Consider the following 27,252-nt stretch of genomic DNA (forward strand, 5'->3'; position numbering starts at 1 on the left):
ACTTACGATCAAGAGGTACGTCCAGTGCGCTAATCATCTGGCACAGGAAGAGAATCAGGGGCGCTCTGCCTGCAGATAAGCGCTTCCTTCTCGGCATTTTTTTAAGCTGCATTAGCTGAGCTCCTGCTGAGACCCACAAACTGAATTTCCTTTTCTTCTTTCACAAAAGATTTGCGTGCAACGTTTAAATAATTTTCATGCAGGGAACTGAAAAAGGAGAGATCAGAATTATAGTGTATTAAAAAGAAGGAAATGAGAGGAAGTCCGCTGCCCAGAAAATCAGTTCTGTATTATACATGAACTCTAAAACGGAGCTAACTTTTTAAATATTTAACTCTCAGGACTAGAATAATCATTTATTCATAAATCAGCTAAAATCAGGTCAGAAAGATTTGTAGTGATGTCAAGCAAAATCTGTCCACACTGCCATCCTTACGGTTTTCCCATTTTAAATATCTGCATTTATATCAGAGGCTACCATGTCATTCCCAATAGAAAAAACTTGGCATATAAATGGGTTAGAAAGTGTGAGTTTAGAGGAAAGGCCTAATGGCTTCTCCGTTCTAGAAATTATCTTTGGGAAAGTCCAGGGCACTGTTGCAAATTTGCTTCAAACCCCAAACACTGATTTACCAGCTGAACCACCAGCAATTAAGGCCTTTCCCGTCTCTCACTTAGACCAAGGCAGCAGATGTGCTGGGGTGCCCAGTTCCAGGCTTTTCTCACCAGTCACCCTCTGAAACTGTGGGATATACCAGATAATGTTCAGTATAGCCTTAAACAGATAATAGAAAAACCTCAGTGATCTGGCCTCAATTTATCCTACCAACCTTATTCCCTCCTGTTTGCATAAAGCTATTTTTTGGTTTGCTGGTCTGTTTCTGTTTCTCTCTCTTGGGTCAGTCCTTCAAAATGCCCTGAATTTTCCCATCTTCTTGCTTTTGTCTACTCGATTCCTTTTACCTGGAATGCCCTCTCCACCATATTTCCTTATCAAAGTCCAATTTATTTCTTTATAGATCAGTTAAAATGGAAACATTAGCTGATCCACCAAACTAGAAGGCCTTTCGCCCTCCCCCTAAGAATTCCTGAAATTCCTAGTTTTAATCATGATGTATATTATATAGATAGATACAGAGATAAATAGATTTTTGGGGGAGGGTATGCATGCTCTCTCCCTACTCCTTCAGGCAAAGGTGATGGCCTGTCCCACTTCGGCATCCCTCTCTCGTAATACCAACACAGTGTGCCTGGCACATGGAAGTGTCCACCCTACATGGAAGAGCATGAGCACAAAGCACAACGTAGACCTCTGTCCCACGGCCAACTCCTCCCTGGAAGGAAGCGTTTAATCATGTCTTCTCATTTTATGAAGACAGGTGGGGGTGACCAATGGCTCTCCTGAGAGGACAGAGGGATGTTATTATTACAGACTAGGGCAGCTCCCACAGCTTAATTACTGAATGATTTGTGTGATTTTTATTATTTGTGTAATTGTGTATTTTGATACTACCCATCTTTCCCACTAAGTTGAGAGCTTCCTAAGGGTAGGGACTGTCTTTACTGTTCCCTATTGTGTTCCCAGAGGCCACAGCAGTGCCTGGCACATCATAGGGAGTACATAAATATTTATAGAAAAAAAAGAAAGGGGGAAAGGGAAAAGAAATGGATATTTAAGATTGTTGAAGACGAGGCTGTATTCAGATAGGCTATCTGACCAGAGTCTACCTAAAGCTGTGTTTATATTTATACTACTGGGTTTGAAAACCAAACCCTTGTCTATATTGTCAAATTAGTTATCCTCTCACGTCTGTGTGTGGAAGAGAGCTTACATGTATAAAAGGAACATGAAACAATGCTGATAACATGTTTTGCTAGCAATTGAGTTCTGATTTGAACCTGATGGCAATTGCAGTTGGGATACTTCCTGGTAAACAAATACAAAAACAGGACTTACTAGGCTAAACATAGACATTATATGTACATAAATATTGTTTTCTGAATGAAACATCCATATTCTGTGGTTTAAGATCCGAGAAATTTGTTTTTCCGTATTACAGTATATAAACAATCATGTCCATTAAACTTGGAGAGGCTGATACAGAAGCTCATCTATTTCTTTTTAAAAAAAAAAAAGATTTTATTTATTTATTTGTCAGAGAGAGCACAAGCAGGGGGAGTGGCAGGCAGAGGGAGAAGCAGGCTCCCCACTGAGCAAGAAGCCCCAACACGGGGCTCGATCCCAGGACCCTGAGATCATGACCTGAGCCGAAGGCAGATGCTTAACCAACTGAGCAACCCAGGCATCCCTCATCTAACTATTTCTAACCAAAATATACACCAGACAGTCTTTCTATGTGTGCAAAGCATATCTTTATCATTTAATCAGATTTATTTAGGTCTCTCGTGATTTTTCTGTTGAAATGCGAATTCTGAATTTACACATGAGCTTCAGGGAAAATACAAATAAATGGCACTAAAACAAGTTGATGTTACATACTAGGCATATGGAGAGAGAACTCCAGAATCAAACACAGTAAACAAATGGCTCACCTGCCTGATTTCTGTATCAGGCTAATCAAGTGCATCCCATCTACGTGCCTAGCTTTCCGAAGAGGGGTAGGAGAACTAAAACACTTCCTAAAAGATGTACTGATAAATTGCAAAGCCCATAACATCTTAAGCAGCTACACACAATTTCTAAGTTCTTAACTGATTGTTTACTTTGCCTGCATGCCTTAATCATTCATCCTTCCCAATAGAGAACACTGTTAGTTCCATATAAAAGGAAGTATCATTCCACCTGCTTTACCTTTTCAGACTCTATAGGGAATAAGATAATGCCATTAAATCACAGTGTCGCCTAAAGAAAAAAAAATTCAAATTTCAAGAAAAATTGAGAAGGTACTTACTTAAGGAGACACGAGTAAATCCTCACAATGAGAGGAGGTCATGAACTAGATGTAGTCTTTCTTCAGAAGCCGTAAGCTAACTGCACCGATAGCCACAAAATTGTCTCCGGTGTAGGTTCTGTTTGGGGAGGACAGAGCAACTGCCCTGCCTAGCCTCTGACTGCTGCCCATGGAAAATCACCCACTCCTCCTACGTATGTCATCAGAGGTGAAAAACTCAGTGCCTAAGGACAGCATTAGGTCCCCAGCACTCAAAGTGAAAATCAAATATAGCTACAGAAAATTGAGCTCTCTCTCTGTAAGAGTGATGTGCTCTGCATGTCTCACAAAGAAAAACCACCACTTCCACGCTCTCAATATTGATGTCAACGCCCTGCCCAGCAAGGAGCCAATCTGTCTGGTAGTCTGCCTTGCAAAATGTTGGTCATTCTCTCTTACCCGAGAATCATGAGTTAAAACTAAACTGTTTATGCAATTACATTAAATGAATGGAGCCCCAATTTGAAATAGCAGCCTCATGTTTAGTCAGGGCTAAGGAGTACATTAGTGCCACACAGCTTGAAATTTACGAAAAATCTTTGCATGGACATTTTATTTTTTTTAATTTTTTATTTTTAAAGATTTTATCTATTTATTTGAGAGAGAGGGACAGCATGAATGGGAGGGGCAGAGGGAGAGTGAGAGAGAGAATCTCAAGCAGATTCCACCCTGAGCAGGGAGCCTGACCCAGGGCTTGATCCCAGGACCCTGAGATCATGACCTGAGTGAAACCAAGGGACAGACACCTGACTGCGTCACCCAGGCGCCCCTGCACAGATATTTTAAAGCATGCTCAAACGAGACAAATGGTAGGTCCAAGTTCAGAATATAATTCATCCTGATACTTAAAACCAGATATATTGTTAAAATGACCCCAGAGTATTGATAAACAGAAAGGCCTTTTAATATTTCCCTTCACTGAACTCCACTCAAAGCAGCTCTTCGCAAATTACCTACAGAACCTCTGCAACAGAAGGGAAAGGAACATCTCCCTTCTTCAGTAAACTTTTCATCATTAGAAAAGAAATACAAGTCAAGGTTCCCTTATTTCTTTTTGCCTAAAGTTCATATTAATCATAGAGCCAATGTTCCCCTGCATTATTTACCATATATTTAAAAAGAAAAACCTGAAGTTTTGACAAAGGATTCATATTAAGCCCAAGAAACATAGCTCTCCTGTTGCTCACTTAAGAAGTCTTGTCATTTGAAAGAAGATAAAATCTTTGCTTTTCTCTCAAGTGAAAGATGAAATTCTTTAATTAAGAAAATATATCAGCTCGTTTCCAGAACTGGAAGGCCATGTACTACTCACCATTTCATTCTGGTCTGTTTGTGCTTTTCCGCATTCCAACATGGGAGGTTCAATGCTGACTGTAACATGATCTATTCTCTAAGCCAATAAACAAATATGCTTATGTGACTGGATGCTCTTGGGCACACTCATTATTGCTTTGGTGACCCATCAGTGTCTGGCCTCACTAACTGCATGTGACATTATCTTGACTATGAAAGGTGTTCATTCAGCTGTCAACTTGGGGATGGTTACTTTTTCTATTTTGTTAAATATTTGCCATTAAAATGAGCACATTAATGTCCATTCTAGCTCATGCTTGCACTTTTCAATCACAGATTTCAGAGTCTGAGACTATGAAAGGAAGATCAATGAGAAATGGACAATGGCTTTGCATAATTAGCACATCAACGAAGTCACGCTTAAATCTACACAACTACATTAACCATGAAAACACCTCAGGAAAAGTAGTCTGGGGTTATGTGCCAGACAGAGATTGTAATGGTCTCTTCAAATAACAAGCTAAACTTTGTGAAACACCAAGGAACATGTTTCTAATTTGCCCCTAGCCCAAAGGGATGTCCCATAGTAGAGTTTCAACAAGGCACTTGGTAGCTAGAATCGAGAATAGTACATAAGGAAAGGTGGATAATTAGCAGATGATTTTATTGAAATAATAGATGATAGAACACATCTTGATAACAGTTCAAATCTTCATTCCTCAGAGCACTCTAACTGGTTATCTGATTTGATATTCATAAAAACTTCAGAATATAGGACAGCAGGTACTGTGCCCATTTAATAGATGAGACAGGGAAAAAAATCCAATCACAATGGCTATTATTCACTGAGCACCTTCCATGTACCAGGAATGAAACTGAGCTTGCTCCATGCATTCACTTATCTCATCTCACCAATAACCCCAAAAGGTAAATTCTATTACACTTCCCAATTTACTGATAAGGAAGCCGAGATGCAGAATGGTAAAGTCACCTGCTTAAGGGCACACACTGGTGTGTTAAGTGCCAGAGCCAGAGTTCCGGTTCTGGAAAGTTCTGGAGCTTCCAGTCGACACACATCGCCACACCCTGAGGAGCCCCTGGCATTTCCCTCCCTCTCATCTTATTTGGTGCTTAGCTAATAAACCAATAGAAATTACCAAGTTTATCACTGATGTTGGAAAAAAAAAAAAGTACTAATGGTTTCTGAATATCCACAGAAGACCTTCACAGTGTTGCTCATAGCACGACCTCAGGGGCCTCTTCACGTGGCATTCCACATGAATAGTGTCAGCTGGAACTGTGCCACATGCCCGCCCTGGCCTTTTAAAGAGCCTCTAGTTACGACAGTGCAGACAAGACATGCTTTAGAAAGTTAATTTTAAAAGTAGGCACTATATGCCCACGGTACAACATTTGTAAGGTACAAAAGATCATAAATTCACTGTAAGCAACCCCAGCAACGCCATTTCTCCCTGAGAGGGTTATTACTACCAAGTTTTGTGAATCCTTCTAGAGATAGTCCATGCATAAGAAGTACAGACATATATAAAACAATATTTTAAGGATCTCTTGAATTTAGAAAAGCCTTTTATAAGCCTTTATAAGGCACTGAAGTTAGAGCATCAAAAATACCAACGCCTTTCAACATGATCTAGCTTTTTGCATCACATGGAATTATTTGGATACTGGCTTTTTCACACCTCCTTTGTTTAGCACAGCCAATGACCAGGAAAGAAGGAGTAGACAATGATCTAACTGAAAGATCTAAGACAAAGGATAAAGCATGCTTAATGCAAAGTCCATACGGGTGAGACTACTGGCGGCCCTGACCAAGGATGCACCTGTTCCACACTTGTGCAGCTGGTTAAGTGACAACCACCAGCAGGCTCAGCTCCAGGGCTGACAGAGCTGACTGCGGAAGGAGGGATGGGTGCAGTAAGAGAGAAAGGGAACTGTGCTTCTCAAGGGAAGCCTCTCTCCACCCACCTCCAAATCTAATCACAGTTAACTATGAAAGAAGGGGACACTATTCCTCTCTGAATGCTTGCTGTGCTCAGCATGTCCTTCTGCACTGACCTCCCCGCCCCCCCTGACCAAGGCGAGAAGAGTCAGGGGTGGCTGTGGGACCAAGGCAGCTGCCATGTTTGGGTCTGTTGAGATGATGAGGCTGTCCTTCTCAGGGAGAGGGTAACTATGAGGCAGAGAGGGAGAGCGAGTCAATAGTTTGGAGCAGGAACAAAGGCCAAAGGGCAAGACGGCATGAGAAACCATGAGTCAGCAGAGGAGATGAGGTGTCAAGAGCAGAAGGAAGCCAGTAGGCAGCAAGAGGATCCATAGAAACAGGAAGAGACGGTCAGTGAGTGACTGCAGCATCACAGAACACCCCACAGGTGAGAACAAGAACCTACTCCTCTTGTACTGTGATAACCAGGCCTCTAAAACTCTTGGTATCCCAGGCAATGTTCCAGTTCTCTGAGGCTGACCAGAATAGTGGTTGTGGTTGAGACGTCTTCCACCTTGTGAACTAAAACAAGCCTTCGTTGGTGTGCTAGGTAGACTGTTCTGTGGGTGGCCCATAGGAAGCACGCCTCACAGCATCCATACCCTGTCGTCCCCTCTCACGATGACTCTGGGTTTGGCCGCATGAGGTACTTTGGCCAATGGGATTCCAGCAAGAATTATGCAAGCAATGGTGAGCACTGCACACTGGGGCTTAGACTCTCATAAGTTCCCTCTGGGAAGCTTGAGCTACACGATTACATGATGGGAAGCCAGTAGAAGGAGACCCTAGGGAGATGAAAAACCATCTTGGACTTTCTGGGCCCATCTGAGCTCCCAGATAAAAGCCACTGAGCAAGTGACTTGTTAAACCACATGTAGCAGAAGAACCATTTGAGAACAGAGAACCAGATGTTGACCATCTGAGGGGTCACAAACCCTCAGAATTATGAAAACCAATAAATTGTTGTTTCAAGCCACAAAATTTGGGGGCGATTTGTTACATAGCCATAGATATGTGGAACAATCTATAGGATAAATTGAGACAGGCTATTTCTTATAACCAGAAAGACCTTCATATGCACATTTAAAGGAACTGATGATTCCATTGCACATGTCCCCTTATGAGATTATGGCTGGAACCACAGGAATTCTAAATGAATAGTCTGGTGATGTAGGTTTTCCGTCTAAAATGATCTATCATTCTCTTTTTTCCTGGATATGTTTACTTGTATGCATATTGGCATAGCCGAAAGACCCAGCCTTAAGTTACATTTCTCATGCCACACTTATACTGAAGATGGTTACTGCTGACAGCAAATAAATTTCTTTACACTAAAATAATTATGGATTATGCCTAATTTAGAGTCTTAGACAATATATCAATTGATTTCTAATGCAGAAAAGCAAAAATGGAGCTAATGAACAGGGTGAGAAGGAGCTTAATGTTGTTAGTCTACCCCTCCCACCTCACCAACTCCATGAATCAGACTAGAATTCTGAGCTCAGTCGTGGCTTTGATTTGGATCCACTCACTCTCCTAGCAAATGGGGAATGCGAAGAAAGTGGGGAGGAGAAAGAGGGAAGCCAAGCCTTAGAGACAGGTCTACTCCTCCATCGCAAGGTTCTCCTCCCAGTTGGTTGCCTTCAGATTAGGAAACAGAAAGTTCCAATTTTAAAAACTGAAAGTAGAGAACTGCTCTAAAGGTGAAGCCTGAGAAATGGAAATTTAATTCTGAATATGGGTCTTGATAGTAATCTAGTTGGCAACATTTGTCAAGCCATTGAAACATGCACGCTCCAGCTCTATTTATCTTCTTATAATCTGAGATTTTTACAAGTATCACTGAAAAGATGTAAGGATCAGAAACAGTTTATTAAAACCTTCAGCATAAAAGGCCTTACGGGATATTAGTATTCTAAATGGGCTATGCCTAATCCATTTGTCAAGTAAACAACACATGACAAAATGGCAGCCATCTAATAGTAGATGATAGCATTTTGGATGCCTGGCAGGCTAGTCACTTAAAAAAAAAAAAAAAGTCACATTTCAAAGACTACAAGCCAGGATTTACAAATCGATATTCTTGCTAAATGGTAAGAACCTTTCTGAGTGGAGATGCAAGGCACGGTTCAAAATCTCAGTGTGTGCTCTTCTCCTCACGGGCCTGGAGGTGGGTTTGGGGACAAGAGTGGGAGAAAGAATTAGCTTATGACTGCAGGGAGAAACTAACCCAGAGGTCTCAGTGCTTAGCACAAGACAGTTTATCCTTCACTCATGCTAACATCCAGCGTGGGCAGGCTGGGGCTTCTGCTCCAGGCTGATGGAGGCTCTACCATTTTGTGATGTTGCCATCTCAATATGTGACTTCCAGAGTCCCCATATTCTCCTGCTCTAAGTGGCTTCCATTCAGAGGTGACACACACACACATCTGCTCCAAACCCATCAACCAGAAGTAGTCAATGACTCCTGGGAAATCTCATGAGCACTACGAGCTCTACCACAGGGAGCATGCGTGAGTCACAGTAGCTCTGAAGGGGCTTCTTCTGGGAGGAGTTTCAAAAGCGACATTCTATGGGAGGGCTGTCTTGTTGTTTCATCTCACGGATGAGCCAGGGTGCAGGAGGCTGCTGGTGAGCAGGGCTGTATGAGTGCTGGCGGCCCGCAGCCCCCGCCTCTGTCTTCTTCCTCGCTGCATTTCTGAGTCACTCTTTCCTATAACGTGGGCTTTCCCGAATCATGAGCCTGGGTTTGGGGGTGAAGAGGCAGAAGGCCCAGATTTATCAAATCCAAGGGACATCACTCCTGCCATGTCACAGATGACAATCATCTTCACAGGAAACATTTCAAAATATATTTTGCTAAGGTATCCAGGCTCTGTATAATCACAACAGGACCATGAAAGTGAGAAATGGAGACTGACATGACATGAAGAATTGTGTTCTCCACTTGTTATCAGTGCTGGTTAAGGTATATTATCATAAACTAAATAGCTGGAAATCCTTCATTTTAGCTGGAGGTGATTTCATGTAAAGAACAAATCTCAGTTACTTGCTGATATGCATTTTTCACTACAAAGGATTTACCAGCGAAACGGGGGAGTCATTCATGAAATATTTAACTCCTGGTGCATTTAATTTTCTGCAAACATGCCATGTAGAAATCTGCATTTATAAAAAAAAATAAATCAATAAGTGACCATTTGCTTCCAAACGAATTTGTCAGATTTACTCCAAAGAGCATCCTCCTCCTGAGAATTTAGAATATAATTCAGTTTCTAGGAAGTTAAATGTTAGCTCCTCAGGAGTCCATATTCTGTATAAAAGCTAAGCACACAAAAGCATGAATATTAGAGACAACTTTCTCTGTGACCTGAGATTTAATCAACCCATCGGTCAAAGCTTTAGAATACTCTGCTGTGTGTGCTAAAAGACAGTGACTTCTCAGGAACCACTTTTTCTATGAGAAAATCACATTCTATTTCTACTACTATTTGTTTGTTTGTTTATTTACTATTTAAATGGGCTCCCCAGAAAGAATATATTCTCTTGCGATGGGGTGAAAGAAATGGCAAATCAAAGAGCTGATTAGGAACGCCAAGAAGAAGAAAGTATTTCTGGTTCACGTGTCCTGCTTCCTGGAAGAATCAGGACAGGAAAGCCTCTGTTTTTGTTTTGCTTTGTTTTTGTTTTTAGTATTTTTTATTTATTCATTTGAGAAAGAGAGAGGGAACGAGCAGTGGGGAGGGACAGGGGAACAGCGAGAGAGAAGCAGACTCCCCACTGAGCAGGAAGCCCAGTGTGGGGCTTGATCCAATCCCTGGACCCAGAGATCATGACCTGAGCCAAAGGCAGACGCTTAACCAACTGAACCACCCAGGTGCCCCAAGCCTCTGTGTCTCATCCAAGTTGGTTGATAAGACCAATACACCTAGAATTACTGCCTCTTGTATCTCTTTAGTTGGATTTTCATGGAAAAATTTTTGTGGGTAAACTGAGCATTTATTTCCTAAAGAGAAACACCTGTGCCTTTCTGGAAAGAGAACTGGAAAATGAGAAGGAAAGGTGAGATAGGAGAACAAAGGCACAGCAATGAAAGAAGAAATGCCGTAGATGTCAGAAATTCCTGAGTTACATTATTATTATCACTTTTCTTTTTGGTTTTGAAATTATGGCAATTAACCAAGAAACTGGGCAGAAAAGTACCCGTGAAAAATAATTTTTTTAAGCCTATGAAAAGAATCGCAAAGATTTCCAGGAAAACATCTGTAGGGGCTCATACTTATACCTCTAAGGTCTTCTCCAGCCCTATGCTTTGGAGTATGAGCACTGTACCTGCTTTAATGTAAGTGGATCTAAATAAAGCAGCCACCAAGAGGACAGTCATTGAGCTGCCACAGTAGAAAAATAAAACCAAGACCAGAAATTGGAAAAAAGAGGGCTAAGCATCAGATTCTGCAAGGTCACTGGTTATTACATCTGATGAGGCTCAGCAAGGTAAAGATGGAGACATGAGTATCAGGCACATGTTACTATCTCAACAACAGACAGAATGATGTGGGCAGGAGAGGCAAGTCTGTGTCCAGCCCCTTCTCAGAGAGGAGGACGAGTGGGGCTCCCAGCTGAGGCTGAGCCGTGGTTTCTGGGTCCCAGTACCACTTGCTGCATTTCTGTGTCCAGTGGACACCATTTGAGCAAAATGAGAGGCAACATCTGTGGAGAAGGGGATTCAAAAGCCTGGAAGAACAGCTAACAGAATCTAGAAGTGAAAGGGCTGGGGGAAGAACAAAGCCAGCAGAAAGGTAAGAGGTAGCAGAAAGGATTCCAAAGGAGACCACTAAGAATGTCTGAGACCAAGGGATGTATGTGAGACAGAACCCAAACACATTCCTAGAGCTGAAAGAAACAACTGCATATGGCTTCAACAGGGTATTCGGTGTGAGTACAGGGATTACACAGGCATGGGCGGGAAGGAACCACTGAAGGTCCTCTTTTTTCCTGCCTGGTCAGCTGGCTCAGGATTAAGCCAGTAAACATTTGGGGATTTGACACCAAAAGCAAAGGTAACAAAAGCCAAAAGAAACAAGTGGGACTATGTCAAACTAAAAGTCTTTTGCACAGCAAAGGAGACCATAAACAAAATAAAAAGGCAACCCACTGAAAGGGAGAAAACATTTGCGTATCATATATTTTATAAGGGATTAATATCCAAAATATATGAAGAGCTCACACAACTTAAGAGCAAATAAACAATCTGATAAAAAATGCACAGAGGATCTGAATAAACACTTTTCTAAAGAAGACCTACAGATGGCCAACAAATACATGAAGAGATGCTCAATATCACTAATCATCAGGGAAACGTAAAACAAAACCACAATAAGACATCACCTCACACCTGTTAGAATGGATACTATCAAAAAGACAAGAAGTAAGTGTTGGTGAGGATGTGGAGTAAAGGGAATTTTTTACACTGTTGGTGGAATGTAAATTGGTGCAGCCGTTTACTTAAAAACGGGGGGGTGGGGTGGCACCTGGCTGGCTCACTGGTAAAGCATGCTACTCTCGATCTCAGGGTCATGAGTTCCAGCCCCACACTGGGAGTAGAGATTACTTAAAAAAGTACATACAGGGGACGCCTGGGTGGCTCAGTCGTTTAAGCGTCTGCCTTCAGCTCAGGTCATGATCCCAGGGTCCTGGGATCAAGTCCCACATCGGGCTCCCTGCTCCACGGGGAGCCTGCTTCTCCCTCTGCCTCTGCATCTCTCTCTCTCTCTGTCTCTCATGAATGGATAAATAAAATCTTTAAAAAAAAAAAAGTACATACATACATACACACACACATACATAAATAGGTGCAGCCAAGATGTGATTTTTTACATATATACACATACATACATACACAATGGAATACTATTCAGCCATTCAAAAATGAAATCTTGCCATTTGTGACAACATGGATGGACCTTGAGGGCAACATGCTAACTGAAATAAGTCAGACAGAGAAAGACAAATACCATATGATCTCATTATATGTGGCATCTAAACAAAGTAAAACAAAACAAAACAAACAAGCTCATAAGTACAGAGAGTAGACTAGTGGTTGTCAGAGGCAGGGGGTGGGTCGGGCAAAATGGGTGAAGGGAGTTAAAAGGTACATACTTCCAGTTATAAAATTGGTAAGTCACGGGATATAATGTACAGCATGATGACTATAGCTAATAATACCATATAGCCTATCTGAAATTTGCTAAGAGAGTCAATATTAAAAGTTCTCATCATAAGAAACATATAACTACGTATGGTGACGAATGTTATCTAGACTTATTGTTGTCATCATTTCACAATATATACAAATATCAAATCATGTTGTACACCTGAAACTAATATAATGTCGTATGTCAATTATACCTCAATTACAAAAACTGCCAACTTCTTATGCAAAGTGTAAAAAAAAAAAATGCAGGGAATTTTAGAGGATTCAATTAAATTTAACTCAATAATCTGAGAATCAATTATGTACAGATCAATGGCTGCCTGGGGGTGCTCAGAGAGGAGGGGGCAAACAGCAGGAGGGCTGTTTTGAGTACAGTGCTCAGCAGAATGGATGATATAAGGCACGTGAAGCCAAGTTATAATTATGTAAAGTGACAATAATACACCCGGCCCCCTGACCCCATCATTACCACAACCACTAAACCAGAAAACTAACAGACTGTCAAGCCCTAGTTGCAGCATCCAGATGAGTCTTGGTCATTTTTAAAGAAATAAAAGTCAATAGTTTTCTATCCTTGATGTAAAATAAGAGAATAGCTTTTTGACCTTAATTAAGTAGATTTCTTAAATATAATATTAAAAGTATGGTCCAGAAGAGAAAAAAATAAATTGGACATCCTCAAAATTAAAAATATTTGTTCTTCAAAAGACAGCAGTAAGAAAATGCAAAGACAAGCCACGGACTAGGAGAAAAATATTTACAATCACACATCTAATAAAGGACTTGTATCTACAACATATAGAAAACTATTACAACTCAAAAATAAAAAGACAATTTAATTTTTAAAAATGGGCAAAAGATATGGATAGGCACTTTCTTAAAGATATACACATAGCTGATAAACTTATGAAAAGATATTTGATACAATTTATCATTAGGGAAATGCAAATTACAACCAAATGAGATACTACTACACATCCACCTGAAAAGCTATATTAAAAAAGACTGATCATATCAAGTATCAGTGAAGATGGGGAGTGACTGGAATTTTTGTACATTGCTATGGGAATGTAAAAAGGTATTGCCACTTTGGAAAAAAGTTTGGCAATTTCTTAAAAGTTAAGCTTAATATCCAATCCAACAATTCCACTCCAAGATACTCACCTAAGATTGATGAAACATAATCTACAAAAAAGACTTGTATGCAAATGTACACAATAGCCTTTCCTATAATAATCAACAATTGGAAACAACCCAAATGTCCACCAACTGGTGAAAAGATAAACACAATGAGGTATATTTATGTAATAGAAAACTAAATAATAACAAAGAATGAACGGCTGATAGATGCATCAACATGGGTAAAATCTGAAAATTATGCTACGTGAAAGAAGCCAGACCCAAAAAATTCTACATATGATTCCATTTCTGTAAACTTTCCAGAAAGGTAAAACTATAGAATCAGAAAACAGATCAGCAGCTGCCTAAGGCCGTGGGGTGGGAGGTGAGATTGACTGGGTAGGAAGGAATTTTGGGGGAGATGATGGTAGTGTTCTAAACTAGACTGGAATGCAGTCTGCACAACTGTATTAATTTACTACAACTCATCAAAGTATACTAAAGATGAGTAAATTCTGTGGTATGTAAATTGTATCTCAACAAAGCTATAAAAAAAAGAAAAATACCTCGAACATCTGTGTTTTCCAAATAAAGACCCATTCCAGAGGTCTCTTCCCCCCTGGCATGTGCTCTCACAGTCAATACTCCCGCTAGTCCCAGTATGAGTTAAATACATCTGCTTCTGAATAAACAGAACTATCAAGACTGAGAAATGGCAAGCAATATATTAGTTTATGAGGCTAACTGAATTATTGAAGGCGTGATTTGAAGAGTAGGAATGTAGAGAGAAATGCAGGGGGTACTATTCTGACTAAACTAGACAAGGCCAAAGAAAAGAAGCTACACTGGTCATTTTCATGAAAATGGTATTTCTATCACCATCTGCAAATCAGTTTCCTTAACAAGAGCTCGGGACAACTTTCAGCATTTCTCAGAACTGTGTTTATGACAGAAGACTCACTTGTGCATAACTTTGATCCCAAATCAGAATTATTTTGGCTTCGCCTGCACTTCCATCTCATGGGAGGCCGAGAGCAGTCTCATCAGGCGTCTCAGATGAGGGCGCAGCCCGCCTTCTTCATGAGCCGCCATGCCTCCTCCTCGTCTCCATTTGGCTTAGCCGACTAAGGATTACCAACACTTTTTTTCTTTTTTACCAACACTTTTAAATGTCAGTGGCATTTATTTCTATCTCACTGAGCAAAAATAAGGCACCAAAAGCAGAGATTAAAAAAATAGAACTGCTCAAATGCAGACTCAGTCTCTAAGAAATCCGTTTCCTCACCCCGAGGAGGAGCTGGAGCCTCTGGTTGCCAAAGAAGCAGGAGGTTGTCTGTGTGCTGGATGGGAACTCTTCCAAGAGGTTCTCTCCACCAATTAACACACCCTCAGCTCCAGGGCTGAAAATGCTTGCGGTAGTCCTCTGGCTGAGAGCCGGATAAAACGGCATTAATCCCGCTGGTCACCATGTCCTCCATGCCTGCAGCTCTCTGTCTCAATTACTCCTACTCTCTCTACTTCTCCCACTCTCCAAGAACTCTCTTACCTTTATTTCCCTCTCTTTCTGGCCTAGGTCCCATGGGCCACCCTTCCCTTTATTTTTCTTGTCTGTCCTCTCAACTCCTTTTTCCCAGGAACAACCCCAATTCAGCACAGTCTTACATACAATGACATAGAACCCGGATTCCCCATGTTGCGCACACAAGTGGGGTAAAGTAATAGAGTAGAGTCAGCCCCTAGTTCAAATCCTGGCTTTGCCACTTAGAAGCTGTGTTGCATTGGTTAGGTTAAATAAACTCTCTGTGCCTTAGTCACCTCACCTATAAAATGGGGCTAATTTACCTAGCCCCAGGGCTGTAGAGAGGATCAGTGAGATAAATGGGTAATGTGCAAAGCAACATGCCAGGACCTTAGTGCACCCTTAGTAGATGCTGACAAGTACGTGTGACAAGGCCTGTCACACACAGCCTCTGCATATCTTTCCAGCCTCCTTTTGTGTCACTTGCTCTACCACAAGCCTAACGAACAGACACACTGATCTCCAGGCCTTCCGCTGTTGTTCGTGCTGGACTCTTTCCCCACTGTCCTCATGGCCCGGATGACGCCTCCTCATTCCTGGAGACTCGGCTCACGTGTCCTCCTCTAGGACTGTGCTGTCTGAAGCATTAGCCACTAACCACATATGGCTATTTAGATTGAGATTAAGTAGAACGAACTATAATTAAAAATCTAGTTCCTCAGTCACACTAACCACATGGCAAGTGCCTAATAGCCAAATGTGGCTGGCCGTGGCTGCTGGGGTGGACACAGCAGCTCTAGTGGAAAACATCTTGGCTAACCCGTGTGTAAAAGCACTCGTCGCTTCATGTTTTGGCTGTGGAGTCTTTGTTTTTCTCTACGAATTGTGAATTTTCTGCAGTACCACCCCAATCTGTAATAGTATGCTAAGTGGATTACTGAATGATTAAAAAGCTTTAAAAAAAATCTTTTCATTTTCTGCAGGTCCCGGACCCATGAGGAAGGAGCTCCTGATATCGCTGCTTTCAGGAGTTGGTCCTGAATGGTTTTGCCCTGTTTTGCCTCCTCTTCCATGTCTCAATCCACTCTAATCCTTCTTAATTCAGTTGCCGACCTTCTTGACTTGACCTGTTTCCTCTTCTCAGATGTGCATCTTCCCAAATTGGCTGCTATTTCCTTCTCATGGAGCTCTGTCCCTGGCTTCCCTCCCTGTCTCTCCATTGTGCTCTTTTGTGGGATTGCATTTGTTTCCAGTCCCTCTGGGTCCCTCACCTGTTCAGGCAAGCCCGGCTCTAGACCATGTGGGCCAGGATTTCTTGGCCTCCAAGATTGAGTATGAAACCATATGGCTTCTGCAAATATCGGATGCCAGCTAAGTCACCAAATATAAAATATCTCTGTATGTGCAGTGCCTTTGGCAGTTTCTGGCACAGTATGCAGCTTAAAGATATCTGCTGAAAGAATGAACGAACCATTATTTTATCATGAAATACAATCATAGGAAGGAATGAGGTACAAGGAGAATGAGGCTGAGAAGGAGGAGAGCCAATATGGACAAGACTATTTTGCTGCTGGGCATGACTGTTCAATCCACAGATCACTCCTCCGAAAAGCTGGACAAACCAGCTCAGAACAGCCCAGGATGGCATGGGGAAGGGAGGAAGAATTTATCCCAGGCTCCACTTGGTCAAAGGCGCGCCCCCCTGCATCTTCAGGTTGTGCATTCCAAAGCATGGGCACCTCGTGGGTCCCGCAGTGGTGTCAACACAGGAGCCCGGGTGGGAGATAAGAGGTGCTGCTGTGAAGCTGGTCAGAGCCCATGCGTCCCCAGAGCATGACACCGGGAAGCTGACAGGCTCTGAAGCAGAGCATAAAAGGCGTCTGGCACAACGGATGGAAGTTACTCTTTAAAATCATCCAGCCATCATGGGTGGGTCTTGGACACCAGAGGATGACAGTAGGGGAGGATTTACAATGTGGGGTGTTCTCACACTCGATTCCTGCTTAGGTTCTAGGAACACGGTAAGCGTCAATAAACACTGCCTGGTTGACAGCCTAGGAGCATCTGAGCAGTCTGGTGGGGTCCTGGGTCCCCAAAGGTGGAATGTGATGCAGGGGAAGTGAGTGTGGGGATGTCAGCAGAGACTGTGGGCAGAGAGAGGCTGAAGAAAACCTGATCCACTTCATCATTTTGTCTGAAGCCAAGTCTCCTTTGAAAGATTCCCCACGTCTTCTCCTTTGTTCTGAATCTCAGGCTAATAAAATGGCGCTGGCACCCCTTCCAAAGTTTCATCTTTAATAAGAGCTCCTAAATCATTATAAAAACTACTAAAGGCCCCGATAATGGTCTTGGTACTAAGGATCAATAAACTTGACTTTTCACCAGACTTTCCTCAGAGCCAAGCATCGATTTCTTTGTTTTCAGAGTATATCGCAACCGCCTATGTTAGGTCTGTTTTTCTCAAAATAGACACCGGGAATAGCTCTGATTTGCTCTATACCTTGTCTACAGCTGGCAGGCGTCTTCTGGAGAAAAATGCTAGTATTGTGATTTGCCTGTCCATTCACATTTTATTACTCCAGACATTTTCAGCAATTTTTTGTTTCCTCTTCAAGAACCATAAACTTGAAAGGCCAAAGACACTCCAGGACATTAGTTCAACACCTTCTTTCTAGGCGCAAGGACACAAAAGGCATTGTTATAAGAGCTGGTGTATTCACCCCTCTTCTGTCCCACTCCAAAACCCTCTCAGTCGCTCCTCAGATTTCAGCCACGGCAGCTAGGGGCCTGTCCCCGCAGGCTGTGAGCAGCTCTGCACAGATGCACCTAGACGTGGCCTCACCTCGTCCTTCAAAAGGGATCTCTTGCTTCCTGCCCTGGTCATCTCAAATCTCTGGCTCGATTGTCCCAGGAATCCACTCTGCACTGGGACATGCACAACCCAGCAGGTTGGGGAGTTAGTGCTATGGGATCACTCTTGACCAACGGGAATCTGGAGCCAGTGAATAAATGCCTCCCCATGTCATCCGGGGCAGACAGTTCTGAGATGCATTTCGAAAACTCCCTCAAAGGTTCCAGAGGGAATCAAACAGACAATGTAATCGTGCATTCTTGTGTTGACTTTTCCTCTTTCTCCATGTCACTCCCCCATCCTGCCTTTCTGCTCCCTGATACGACATTTCCATACAAATTACCTCTGCACAAGTTTTGGTATCTGGCTCTGCTTTTGGGGGACCTTATGTTAAGACAACTGGGTGGCAGCCTTAGATTGGATTTGCAAAGTCTCACACACTGGATTCATGCTCCAGGAGCACAACACCCACAACCAGCCCCTTGGCGTACCCATCACCCCTATACCAGGACTCCTCAAGTGCAGTGATTTGTGTCTTCTTCCCAAAGCCAACAGCGGAAACAGGCCCAGCTATTCCCGACACCCGTGTCCCTGCCTTGTTGGGGTTTTCTTATTTATCCTCTTTATACAATGAGGGAACAGGTTCAGAGAGGCCAGATAACTCATCCAAGATCTCACAGTGAGAATTCAAATTAGGATTTGAACCTAGTCTGGCAGGTTCAAAGCCCATCATCTGTCTATAGCACACTAAGAGGAGCCAAGTCCTTGTTACTGTAAGCCTTGAGCACCTCTGTCTTCCACGGGTATTCCCTGAAGATCTAGAGGACAAGACATGTACGTCTGGATGTGCAACTTCACTCTCTCTCTGCCTTATTTCTTCTCAGGATGCTATATTTGGCTTTCCGTCATGTCAGGGAGCACAAGATGTCCGATCAGTCACAGTTATTGACCCTCGAAGTAAAGTCTTTCTGCTTCACTGCCTAGAATTTTCTCCCATTTTCTTCTTCCTTTGGGTCACATTCTTTCACCGTGAAGCTTCCTGCCTTAGCTTCTTTTTCTCCTTTGCCTCACTGGAAACACATCTGCAGACTCCCCCGGTGCATGAGTCACAGCTTGGAGAGGCATTTCTCAGCCATGTTCAACTGCCCCTCAAGCTTGGCTACCAGACAACTGAAAGGAAAGTGAACATAACACAGCCCGTGGGGACCACAGGAAGAGTTGGAGCAAGCACCTCTTCTCTCTGGCCCCCTCAGGAGCCACCTTGATGCCCTGTGGCACCAAATCCCCAATTTCTTCTCAGACTCTAGACTCCAGGAGGAATAACCAAATCCTATTATTTTATCTGTTGGCCTCATTGCACTCTGTTCACAGAACTTCTTCACAGAAAAGAATATTGTCACTTTGTTTGCCTTTTTTTTTTGGTGGAAATGAGAACTGATGTCCTTTCTCCCCAAGTGTAGGGACGAGGCAGTAATGCTAACTCCGAAGGTTGGAGAAAGAGAAATCCTCTGTGCGTGGGTGACACAATCGTGTGGTCTCTTCACTAACAGGGGCGAAGTGGCAGAGAAGCCAAATGCAGTTCATCACCCCAACTCTGAGCCTCCTCAGGCAGCACTGAAACAGGGCCTGCCCGGGGCCCACTTCCTGCCAGCACCATCTGGCAGGTGCCAGTGTTTCCCAGCCATGAACCGGGCTGGGCAATTGCCTCAAATCATGGGGTGTGTCTCTGAAGTCCTCACCCCTGCCATGAGCACAACTGTCGCACAGAAACCTCTTAGGAAGCTAGAAGTCATTCATCTCCACGGATGACCCACTCCACAGAGCTTGGCTCACAGGCTTATGGGGTGACTTAATCAGAAGAGCTCATTTCCATGTTGGGTGGGTGCCATGAGTGAGGAACACATGTTAGACAGCTGAAAGTGACCTGGGCCAGACCTCCTATCAGCCTGGCAGCTTGAAGAGTTCCTGAACTTTATTTACCTAAGAAGACATGCGGGCTGATGTGATCTTTCCCTGTCACATTGCCCGCTGTTTCTCAAACCCAGCACAATATTACTACTACATTTAATGCCACATATACGAAAATATAATATGGCTTAGCGTCTTTTCTGCCTGTGGAAAGCTCTCTTTTCATTTATCTAGGAAGACATATTTAATGCTGCATTATTTCATTTCTTTTTTTTTTTTAAAGATTTTATTTTTATTTATTTGACAGACAGAGACACAGTGAGAGAGGGAACACAAGCAGGGGGAGTGGGAGAGGGAGAAGCAGGCTCTCTGCTGAGCAGGGAGCCCGATGCGGGGCCTGATCCCAGGACCCTGGGATCATGACCTGAGCCGAAGGCAGACGCTTAACGACTGAGCCACCCAGGCACCCCTGCATTATTTCATTTCTAATTATGCTTATATTCTGTACAAACTGACTTACGTGTAGTTTTTTGGTTTAATTTAGAAAGATAACACACAACCAGGACTCTTGGAAAATCACAAGGTCCTTAAGGTCTTCTTTTTTTCCTTTAAAGATTTATTTATTTATTTTAGAGGGAGAGCACATGAGTGGGGGAAGGGCAGAGGGAGAGGCAGAGGGAGACTCCTCAAGCAGACTCCCCGCTGAGTACAGAGCCCTATGCAGAGCTCAATCCCAGGAACATGAGATCATGACCTGAGCCGAAATCAAGAGTCGGCTGCCCAACCAACTGAGCCACCCAGGAGCCCCAAGGACCTTAAGGTCTTTAGGTGTGACAGAACCAGGATTATTCTTCTACCTTTACTTGAAATGATCACTCTAAAAATGGCCCAAAGGCTGTAATAAACTGATATTTCAGAGACATATTCATGCTCCACACTGAAGGATACAACACTTAACTGTAACTGGCATAATTGGTTTATACAGTAGCTACATTTTATCATCCTAATGGCAACCCATTGTTTCTTATGGTCTTCTCCAGAGCCAGGACTAAAAACAAAGGCCATATCTCTGTTCCCATAACAAATACATATAACTTTCTCTCCTTCCCTGGGTTGTCTTCTCTTAATCAGAAATCAGAGTCTGTTTCCAGTCTGACTAATTGGACCAAGCCCTCATTCAGTTTCTAGGTTTTTAATTCTATGGGTTTTTAGGGGAAGAAAAGCTATTCTCACTCTCCAGGCAAGGTGGGTTGGGGCAGTGGCAGCACAGGCCCCACAGGCTGGCCGAACTCAATTTATAACAAGAGGAAACCTCTTTGGCTGCTTGCAAAGAACAAAATCATGAAGGCTCCTGTATGTTTTTTATTCGTATCTCTCCTTTTAGCTCTACCATTATTGTTCTGGCAAAACACATAGAGATGGACAGTTTGGGCCTTTCCCTGAATGGCATGCAAAAATCCTTTAGCTTCTTTCTGGTGAGAAAGCATCAGGCTACAGGTAAAGGCCACATGTGACTCCTCTAAGCATGTGGCATGGCCTCAACTAAACCATTTTGGGTGAAGAGCAAGACATTTCTGTCTAGTTCAGTGGGATCATTTCTTCAAGGCGTGTCCGTACTAGGAAGGTGGCTATGAAGAAAGGTTGCCATCCTATCACTTGTAGCAATGTTGACTTTGGCATCCTGGCATGGGGGGCGGGGGCTAGGCTAGAATGGGCTGTCATTACAAGAGGAGGCTTATGGTTTTCTGCTGTCTCCAAGAGTCACTGCACATGGCGTGTGCTCTAGGGAAACTTAGATAATGCTTTTCTTGAGAATCTGAGCCAAAAGAGACAAAACCCAAATCAGATCCAGCACCCTTTTTGTCCCCAGGTGCACAAAGCCTCCGTAAAAAGACAATCTCCTACTCTCTTCGAGAAATACCAATTATTCTGTGTGACTCACACCACTTTATGTTTAGAATTGGCTGTCCGGCCATCCCACACTGTGCTCTATCCACACATTATACTTTAGACCATGTTATCCTGAAATCCACCACCATCCACAGAGAAAGAAAAAGGCTATCATCTTTATCTGTCCTTTAACAGACATTCCTATCAGTAAGTGTGAAGGTTCTGAGATTTTACCTTATTCACAAGCTAGTAAGTTAGCTTGCTGCCGTTCTATAGATGCCAGCAGAGGACATGCAACTCCTCGGTCAAAGACAAAGACTTTATTACATATGGCAGTAGCAACAGCCAGAGTATCCAGAGTACCAGCCGTGGTTCCCAAGGTCCCAGTTCCTACAGGGTGATATGAAGAAGGCCAGTGACCCCTGTACACTACATGAGAGGGATTCTGAGCTTAGGGAACCCAAATCTTTTATAATGGGCAGTAAGCATGAGTGCTCTTTGCTCTAGAGGGAAACATGTTCTCTGCCTTCTGGGGCTGTTCACTGTACGAACATCATCAAAAAGAGTCTAGAACAAAGGGTCACTAGAGCCTCTGCTTGCAAGATGTACAAGGGACCAATGGAGAATTTTCTCCCGGCTATCCTTTAAATTTGCTGCTGCTTAATGTGGCAGAAAGGCACACTGGGTGGCTATGCAATATAGCAATACTCTTTGACAGGCAACCGCATGCTTTCAGGCAAGGCTCTTGGCTCCGGGTCCTGAGAATCCCATGGCTTCCAAAGAGAATGTTAAATGTATATCATGACTATTGGTTACATTTGTCCATATAAAAGTATTCTACTTTAAAAAGTAATATAGGGCTTCCCTACAAATGCTCTAAATGTAACCAAATTTTAGTAAGTGTGACCACAAAACATACATCCTTAAGGAGAAAGATTTTCATTTCATAATGCTTTATTATTTGAATTGGCACACTGCACTGAAAGCTTAGCTTATTTGGGTTCTTTACAGGAGACGGAAAGATACTTATATTTGCATAAACTCTCAGAAAGAATATGAAAAAAGCTCATCAAAGAAGAATACTAACTCCAACTCAGTGGCCCTCTTTGTATAAATTGTTAATTCAAAGCTTGAGGGTAAAATAAGAAAGAACCCATTTACTCACTCTGAGATAAAGCTCGTTTCTTCCATGGTATAACATTATTTTCCCTAGGGCAGTTATTATATTCACATATAGAATCTACTTGAGAAAAAATATTACCTGTTTAACCAGAAATCTGTACAGATAATTAAATTCCTGCTTATCACACACAATTGCCCCCAGTCTTATGGAATAAATTAGTGTACATCAGAGTTTTCTTTTTTAATTAAAACTTGTATTTAGCCATTTTCACGTTAATATCTTGAATAAGTAAAATTAATCCACACTGCATTTCTTCACTTTTTAAATTAGGAATTTTTTTCCTGCTTACTCCTACCATTAAAGTGTGAACACAAGACCCTTGCCATAGAAATAAGGGTGCAATATTGCCTTTAATAAAAAAGTGCTTTTACATGAATAAAAAAGAAGTGTATTAGATTTTGTAGAATTGCCATGAGTGGAATTTAAAATGACACTAGAAATAAATGCTAGCAGAAAGCTATGCATTTCCCCACAGACAGGAACAGAAGCAGTGGATTTTATGAGAGGGGATCCTGGCGACGGACTGGCCTGTTTATTCGTGTGCAGTGCTCCAAGAAGCCTACATAGAAATCCATCAGTAAGTGAGGGGAAGAATCTGAACGTTGTGCTTGATTCAGCAGCAACCGAGCAAAGATGGCCGCCATGGCTTCGCTGGGAGAAAAACACACACCACACGTTGTTCCACGTTCCCGAAAGTGACTGAAAGATGCGGTTGCCCGAGGTTGATAGTGGACCACAGTTCCCTAGTTATTTGGGAATGCTTCACCTTTAAAATCTATCACCACATTAGTGACAAGACTGTCCCGTGAGTGTATGTGTAAATGTAGTCAAAATGGCAGAGGGGAAAGCTTGCTGATGACAGCCTGGTGAAGACATATGGGATCCAGCTCATAATGACTCATTCAGTCCCTGAAGTAGTCTAGAGGCATCTTCCTTTGTTACATGTCTTCAGTACACACAGCACTTTGTACCAGGCACTGCTCCCCTGCTTTTCAAATATGAATTTATTTTAACGCTTGTATCAACCTTAGGAAGTACTGTTATTATCCCCACTTTTCAGATGAAGAGACTGAGGCACATGGTATAAGCAACTAGTAAGTGGCAAAACCAGGGCTTGAGGTCAGGTAGTAGGGCAGGGACTGGAGTGAGGCAGCAGCTTTGGTGCAAAATTGAAGGGGCGCCAATGCTCAGTCATCCAGATACACAACACCTTCATGCAGTATTTGCGAAAACAAACGAAGGCAAAACAAACATCCGAAGTGTCAGTAAACACAGGAGGATTTCCTCCTTTGCCTCGGCCTCCAATGTGGCGCAGCTTTTAGGGTCTGTTTGAAACAATATGGTCTACAACCTCCTTTTGAAACATTGCCTCTGTCTTCATAGCTCTGACTTCAGCTTGCAATTGCACAAATGTAGCATGCTTATTTGTCCCTCTGCCCTTTAGAAGTTGGGAAACCATGAGAGCAGGCGCCTGTCTCGGGTCACTGTTCTATCCCAGACAGACTGTAGGAAGGATCTTACTGGGGCACTAGGAGTGTGTGATAGGGGGGCTGTCTGGATGTCCTATGAAGTAAGGGACCCGCCTTCTACAGGTCACACACTCAAACATAACACAATCATGTATCTGACAGGAAGAACCCACTGAAACCATCATGAATTCAAAGCTAGACAAAACTGTAATGAGTAATAATGCATTCCATTAATCAGTCAGGTAAAATAAACAGAGGCCTATGTGCTCAAATCATTAAAAAAAAATTCAGCTGCAAATAAAATAAATTAGGCTAGTGAAAATCTGACCCAGATGCTATTTCATTCTATAGCTACAGGAGCCAGCCTTTAGGATCCTGTATATATAGGATCCTACTGGATCACTATACCCCTTGTAGGAGTAGAAGGGAATAATAAACATCTGTAGGCATATAAAAGGTTTTGAGTGTGCTGGAAATCTTAGCAAGGTTTCCTGACATAGCAACCACATTCTACTTACTATGTTATCTGATTTTACATCTGAACGAGGCATTGGTTCTTTACTCTGTGTTTGCTAGAGCTCCAAATGTTTCAGCAGATAGAGCTTCCCTTATCTTTGCAAGCTATCATGAGCTTGGAAAAAGAACAGTTTTCCCTGTTTTGTAAATCTTCATTATTCCTATTTTGCAAGGAGACTATTTGGCTGGTTACCTGAAAGATTGTCAAAGGGAAAAAGACAGCAAGACAAGAAGAGCAATAGTTTGAGACTCAAACATAATACAATAGGAAAACCAACAACTTTCTTCCCAGTAGGCCCTGGATTCTGAGGTTAGAACTGGCCTCCAAGGCCTGCCGTAAGAAAACTATGTGGTGATGCTCTTGCACAGCCCCTTAGTCGGAAAAGACCAAGCACCCCTCTGCAAGGGTCTTTTTCACATAGAGGCTGCCAACTTAATAATTCACAGGTAGACAACAGGTTAAACATCAGGGTTTCACCATTAAATCTTAAATTCAAACTGCTATTTATGCTGAATTTCTGTGATCGAGATTCTAAACAGACAAGTTAGCATGTTAACAGACTTATTTTTAAGATAATATGAGCATCTCTGAACATACGAGTAATAACTATACTAATTCAAGACCATGCCATTATCTACACTCATGTTCTTAGCAGTGCTATTCACAATAGCTGAAAAATGGAAGAAATGCACGTGTCCATTAATGAATGAACAGATAAAAAAAATGGGGATATATGCATACAATGGAAAGTTATTCAGTCTTAAATGGAAGGAAATCCTGAGAGATGATGCTACAATGTGGATGCATCTTGAAAACATTAGGCTTAGTGAAATAAACCAGTAACAAAAGGACACAAAAGGACACCTTCTGCTTATAGGCAGCACCTTGAGAATTCAAATTCTTAGAGACAAGAAAGTAGAATGGTGGTTGCCAGGGGCTGGGGGAGGGAGGACTAAGGGGGGTTAGTGTTTAAGGGGTATGCAGTTTCGGGGCAACTGGGTAGCTCAGTCAGTTGAGTGACCAACCCTTGATTTCCACTCAGGTCATGATCTCTGGGTCATGAGATCAAGCCCCACACTGGGCTCACACTCAGTGTGAGTCTGCTTGTCCCTCTCCCTCTGCTTGCTCACTTGCGCGCTCTATCTCTCTCTCTCAAATAAATAAATAACATCTAAAATAAAAGGGGATACACAGTTTCCATTGGGGAAGATGTAAACATTCTGGTGATGGATGTTGCTGATGGTTGCACAACACTGTGAAAGTACTGAATGCCAGAGAACTGTACACTCAAAAATGGTTAAAATAACAAATTTTGTTATGTATATTCTACCACAATAAAAACATCAGTTACCAGTAAGAATTTTGAAAAATTAACTCTTTGCAAATGTAACATAAAACACATACTTTAAAAAGATGCAAATAGGGGGTTGCCTGGGTGGTTCAGTCCGTTAAGCTTCCGACTCTTGGTCTCGGCTCAGGTCGTGATCTCACAGTCGTGGGATCCAGCCCTGCTTGGGGCTCTGCGCTGAGCGAGGAGTCTGCTTAAGATTCTCCCTCTCCCTCTGTCCACCCCGCCCCCCCACTCACGTGCACGCACTCTTGGTCTCAAAAAAATAATAATAAAAATAAATAAAATAAAAAAATAAAAAAGATGAAAATCTACATACTTTGATGAACAGGCAGATACACCTGAAAAGAGGTTTTCAAAAGAAAAAACATTCTCTTGCCAGGACATAATGGATAACATTCATTCAAGATACACTCCAGCATACTGCCCTCTGCTCATCTTCGGAGATTACCATAGGGCAATCTGAAATAATCATTCATATATTTTTTAATTAAGTAACTTACAAACTGTGGCACCTTATTATCGGTAAAACTTTTTGTGAGCCGCCTCACACGCTGATTCCGGCATACCTATAAGCTGAAAACTGCTGGGCTCAGGTCGCATCGGGCACAGATAGGCTGGCAAGCAAAATTTAGCACAGATAAACATAAATCACTTTGGAGTGTTCAGACATGAGCCGAGCTGGTGAAGTGATTGATTGTATCCCCTCAAATAAGAATTATGGCAAAAAAAAAAGAGAGAAAAAGCTAAAAATGTCCTGGTGCTAATTTTAACTGTACGTAATGGAAATCTCATTTCCTGTTCCATATCTATAATTCTGATCTTATCAATCAGCCTCTGAGCAGAGTAACATATCTGGATCTAAAATTACCCAAGAAGGCATTTATGCCATGCTGTGAATATTTTCTGAAGAGTGAAGTTCGCCACCATTTTTAAAATACTATAATAGTCTTTAATAAAATCCAACAGGGATTAGAGGGGTAGGTTG

At 42.3% G+C, this 27,252-nt stretch overlaps 1 protein-coding gene across 30 annotated transcripts in view; it reads right to left on the bottom strand.

Moving 5' to 3' along the window:
* The window catches only part of NRCAM (neuronal cell adhesion molecule), a 265,346-nt gene that overhangs the window by 73,481 nt on the left and 164,613 nt on the right, over positions 1 to 27,252 (bottom strand). For 29 of the 30 annotated variants that reach the window (XM_032402429.1, XM_032402424.1, XM_032402413.1 and 26 more), the window contains one exon: positions 7 to 207. In XM_032402429.1, the coding sequence (XP_032258320.1) occupies positions 7 to 112 (106 nt within the window). In that variant the 5' untranslated portion in view covers positions 113 to 207. Of the gene's footprint in view, positions 1 to 6; positions 208 to 2,912; positions 3,444 to 27,252 lie in introns of those variants that run through there. The other variant, XM_032402402.1, reaches the window with a different exon arrangement.

Source organism: Phoca vitulina, unplaced genomic scaffold, assembly GCF_004348235.1.
Source record: "Phoca vitulina isolate PV1807 unplaced genomic scaffold, GSC_HSeal_1.0 scaffold4, whole genome shotgun sequence".
In the NCBI taxonomy this organism is placed as follows: Eukaryota; Metazoa; Chordata; class Mammalia; order Carnivora; family Phocidae; genus Phoca; species Phoca vitulina.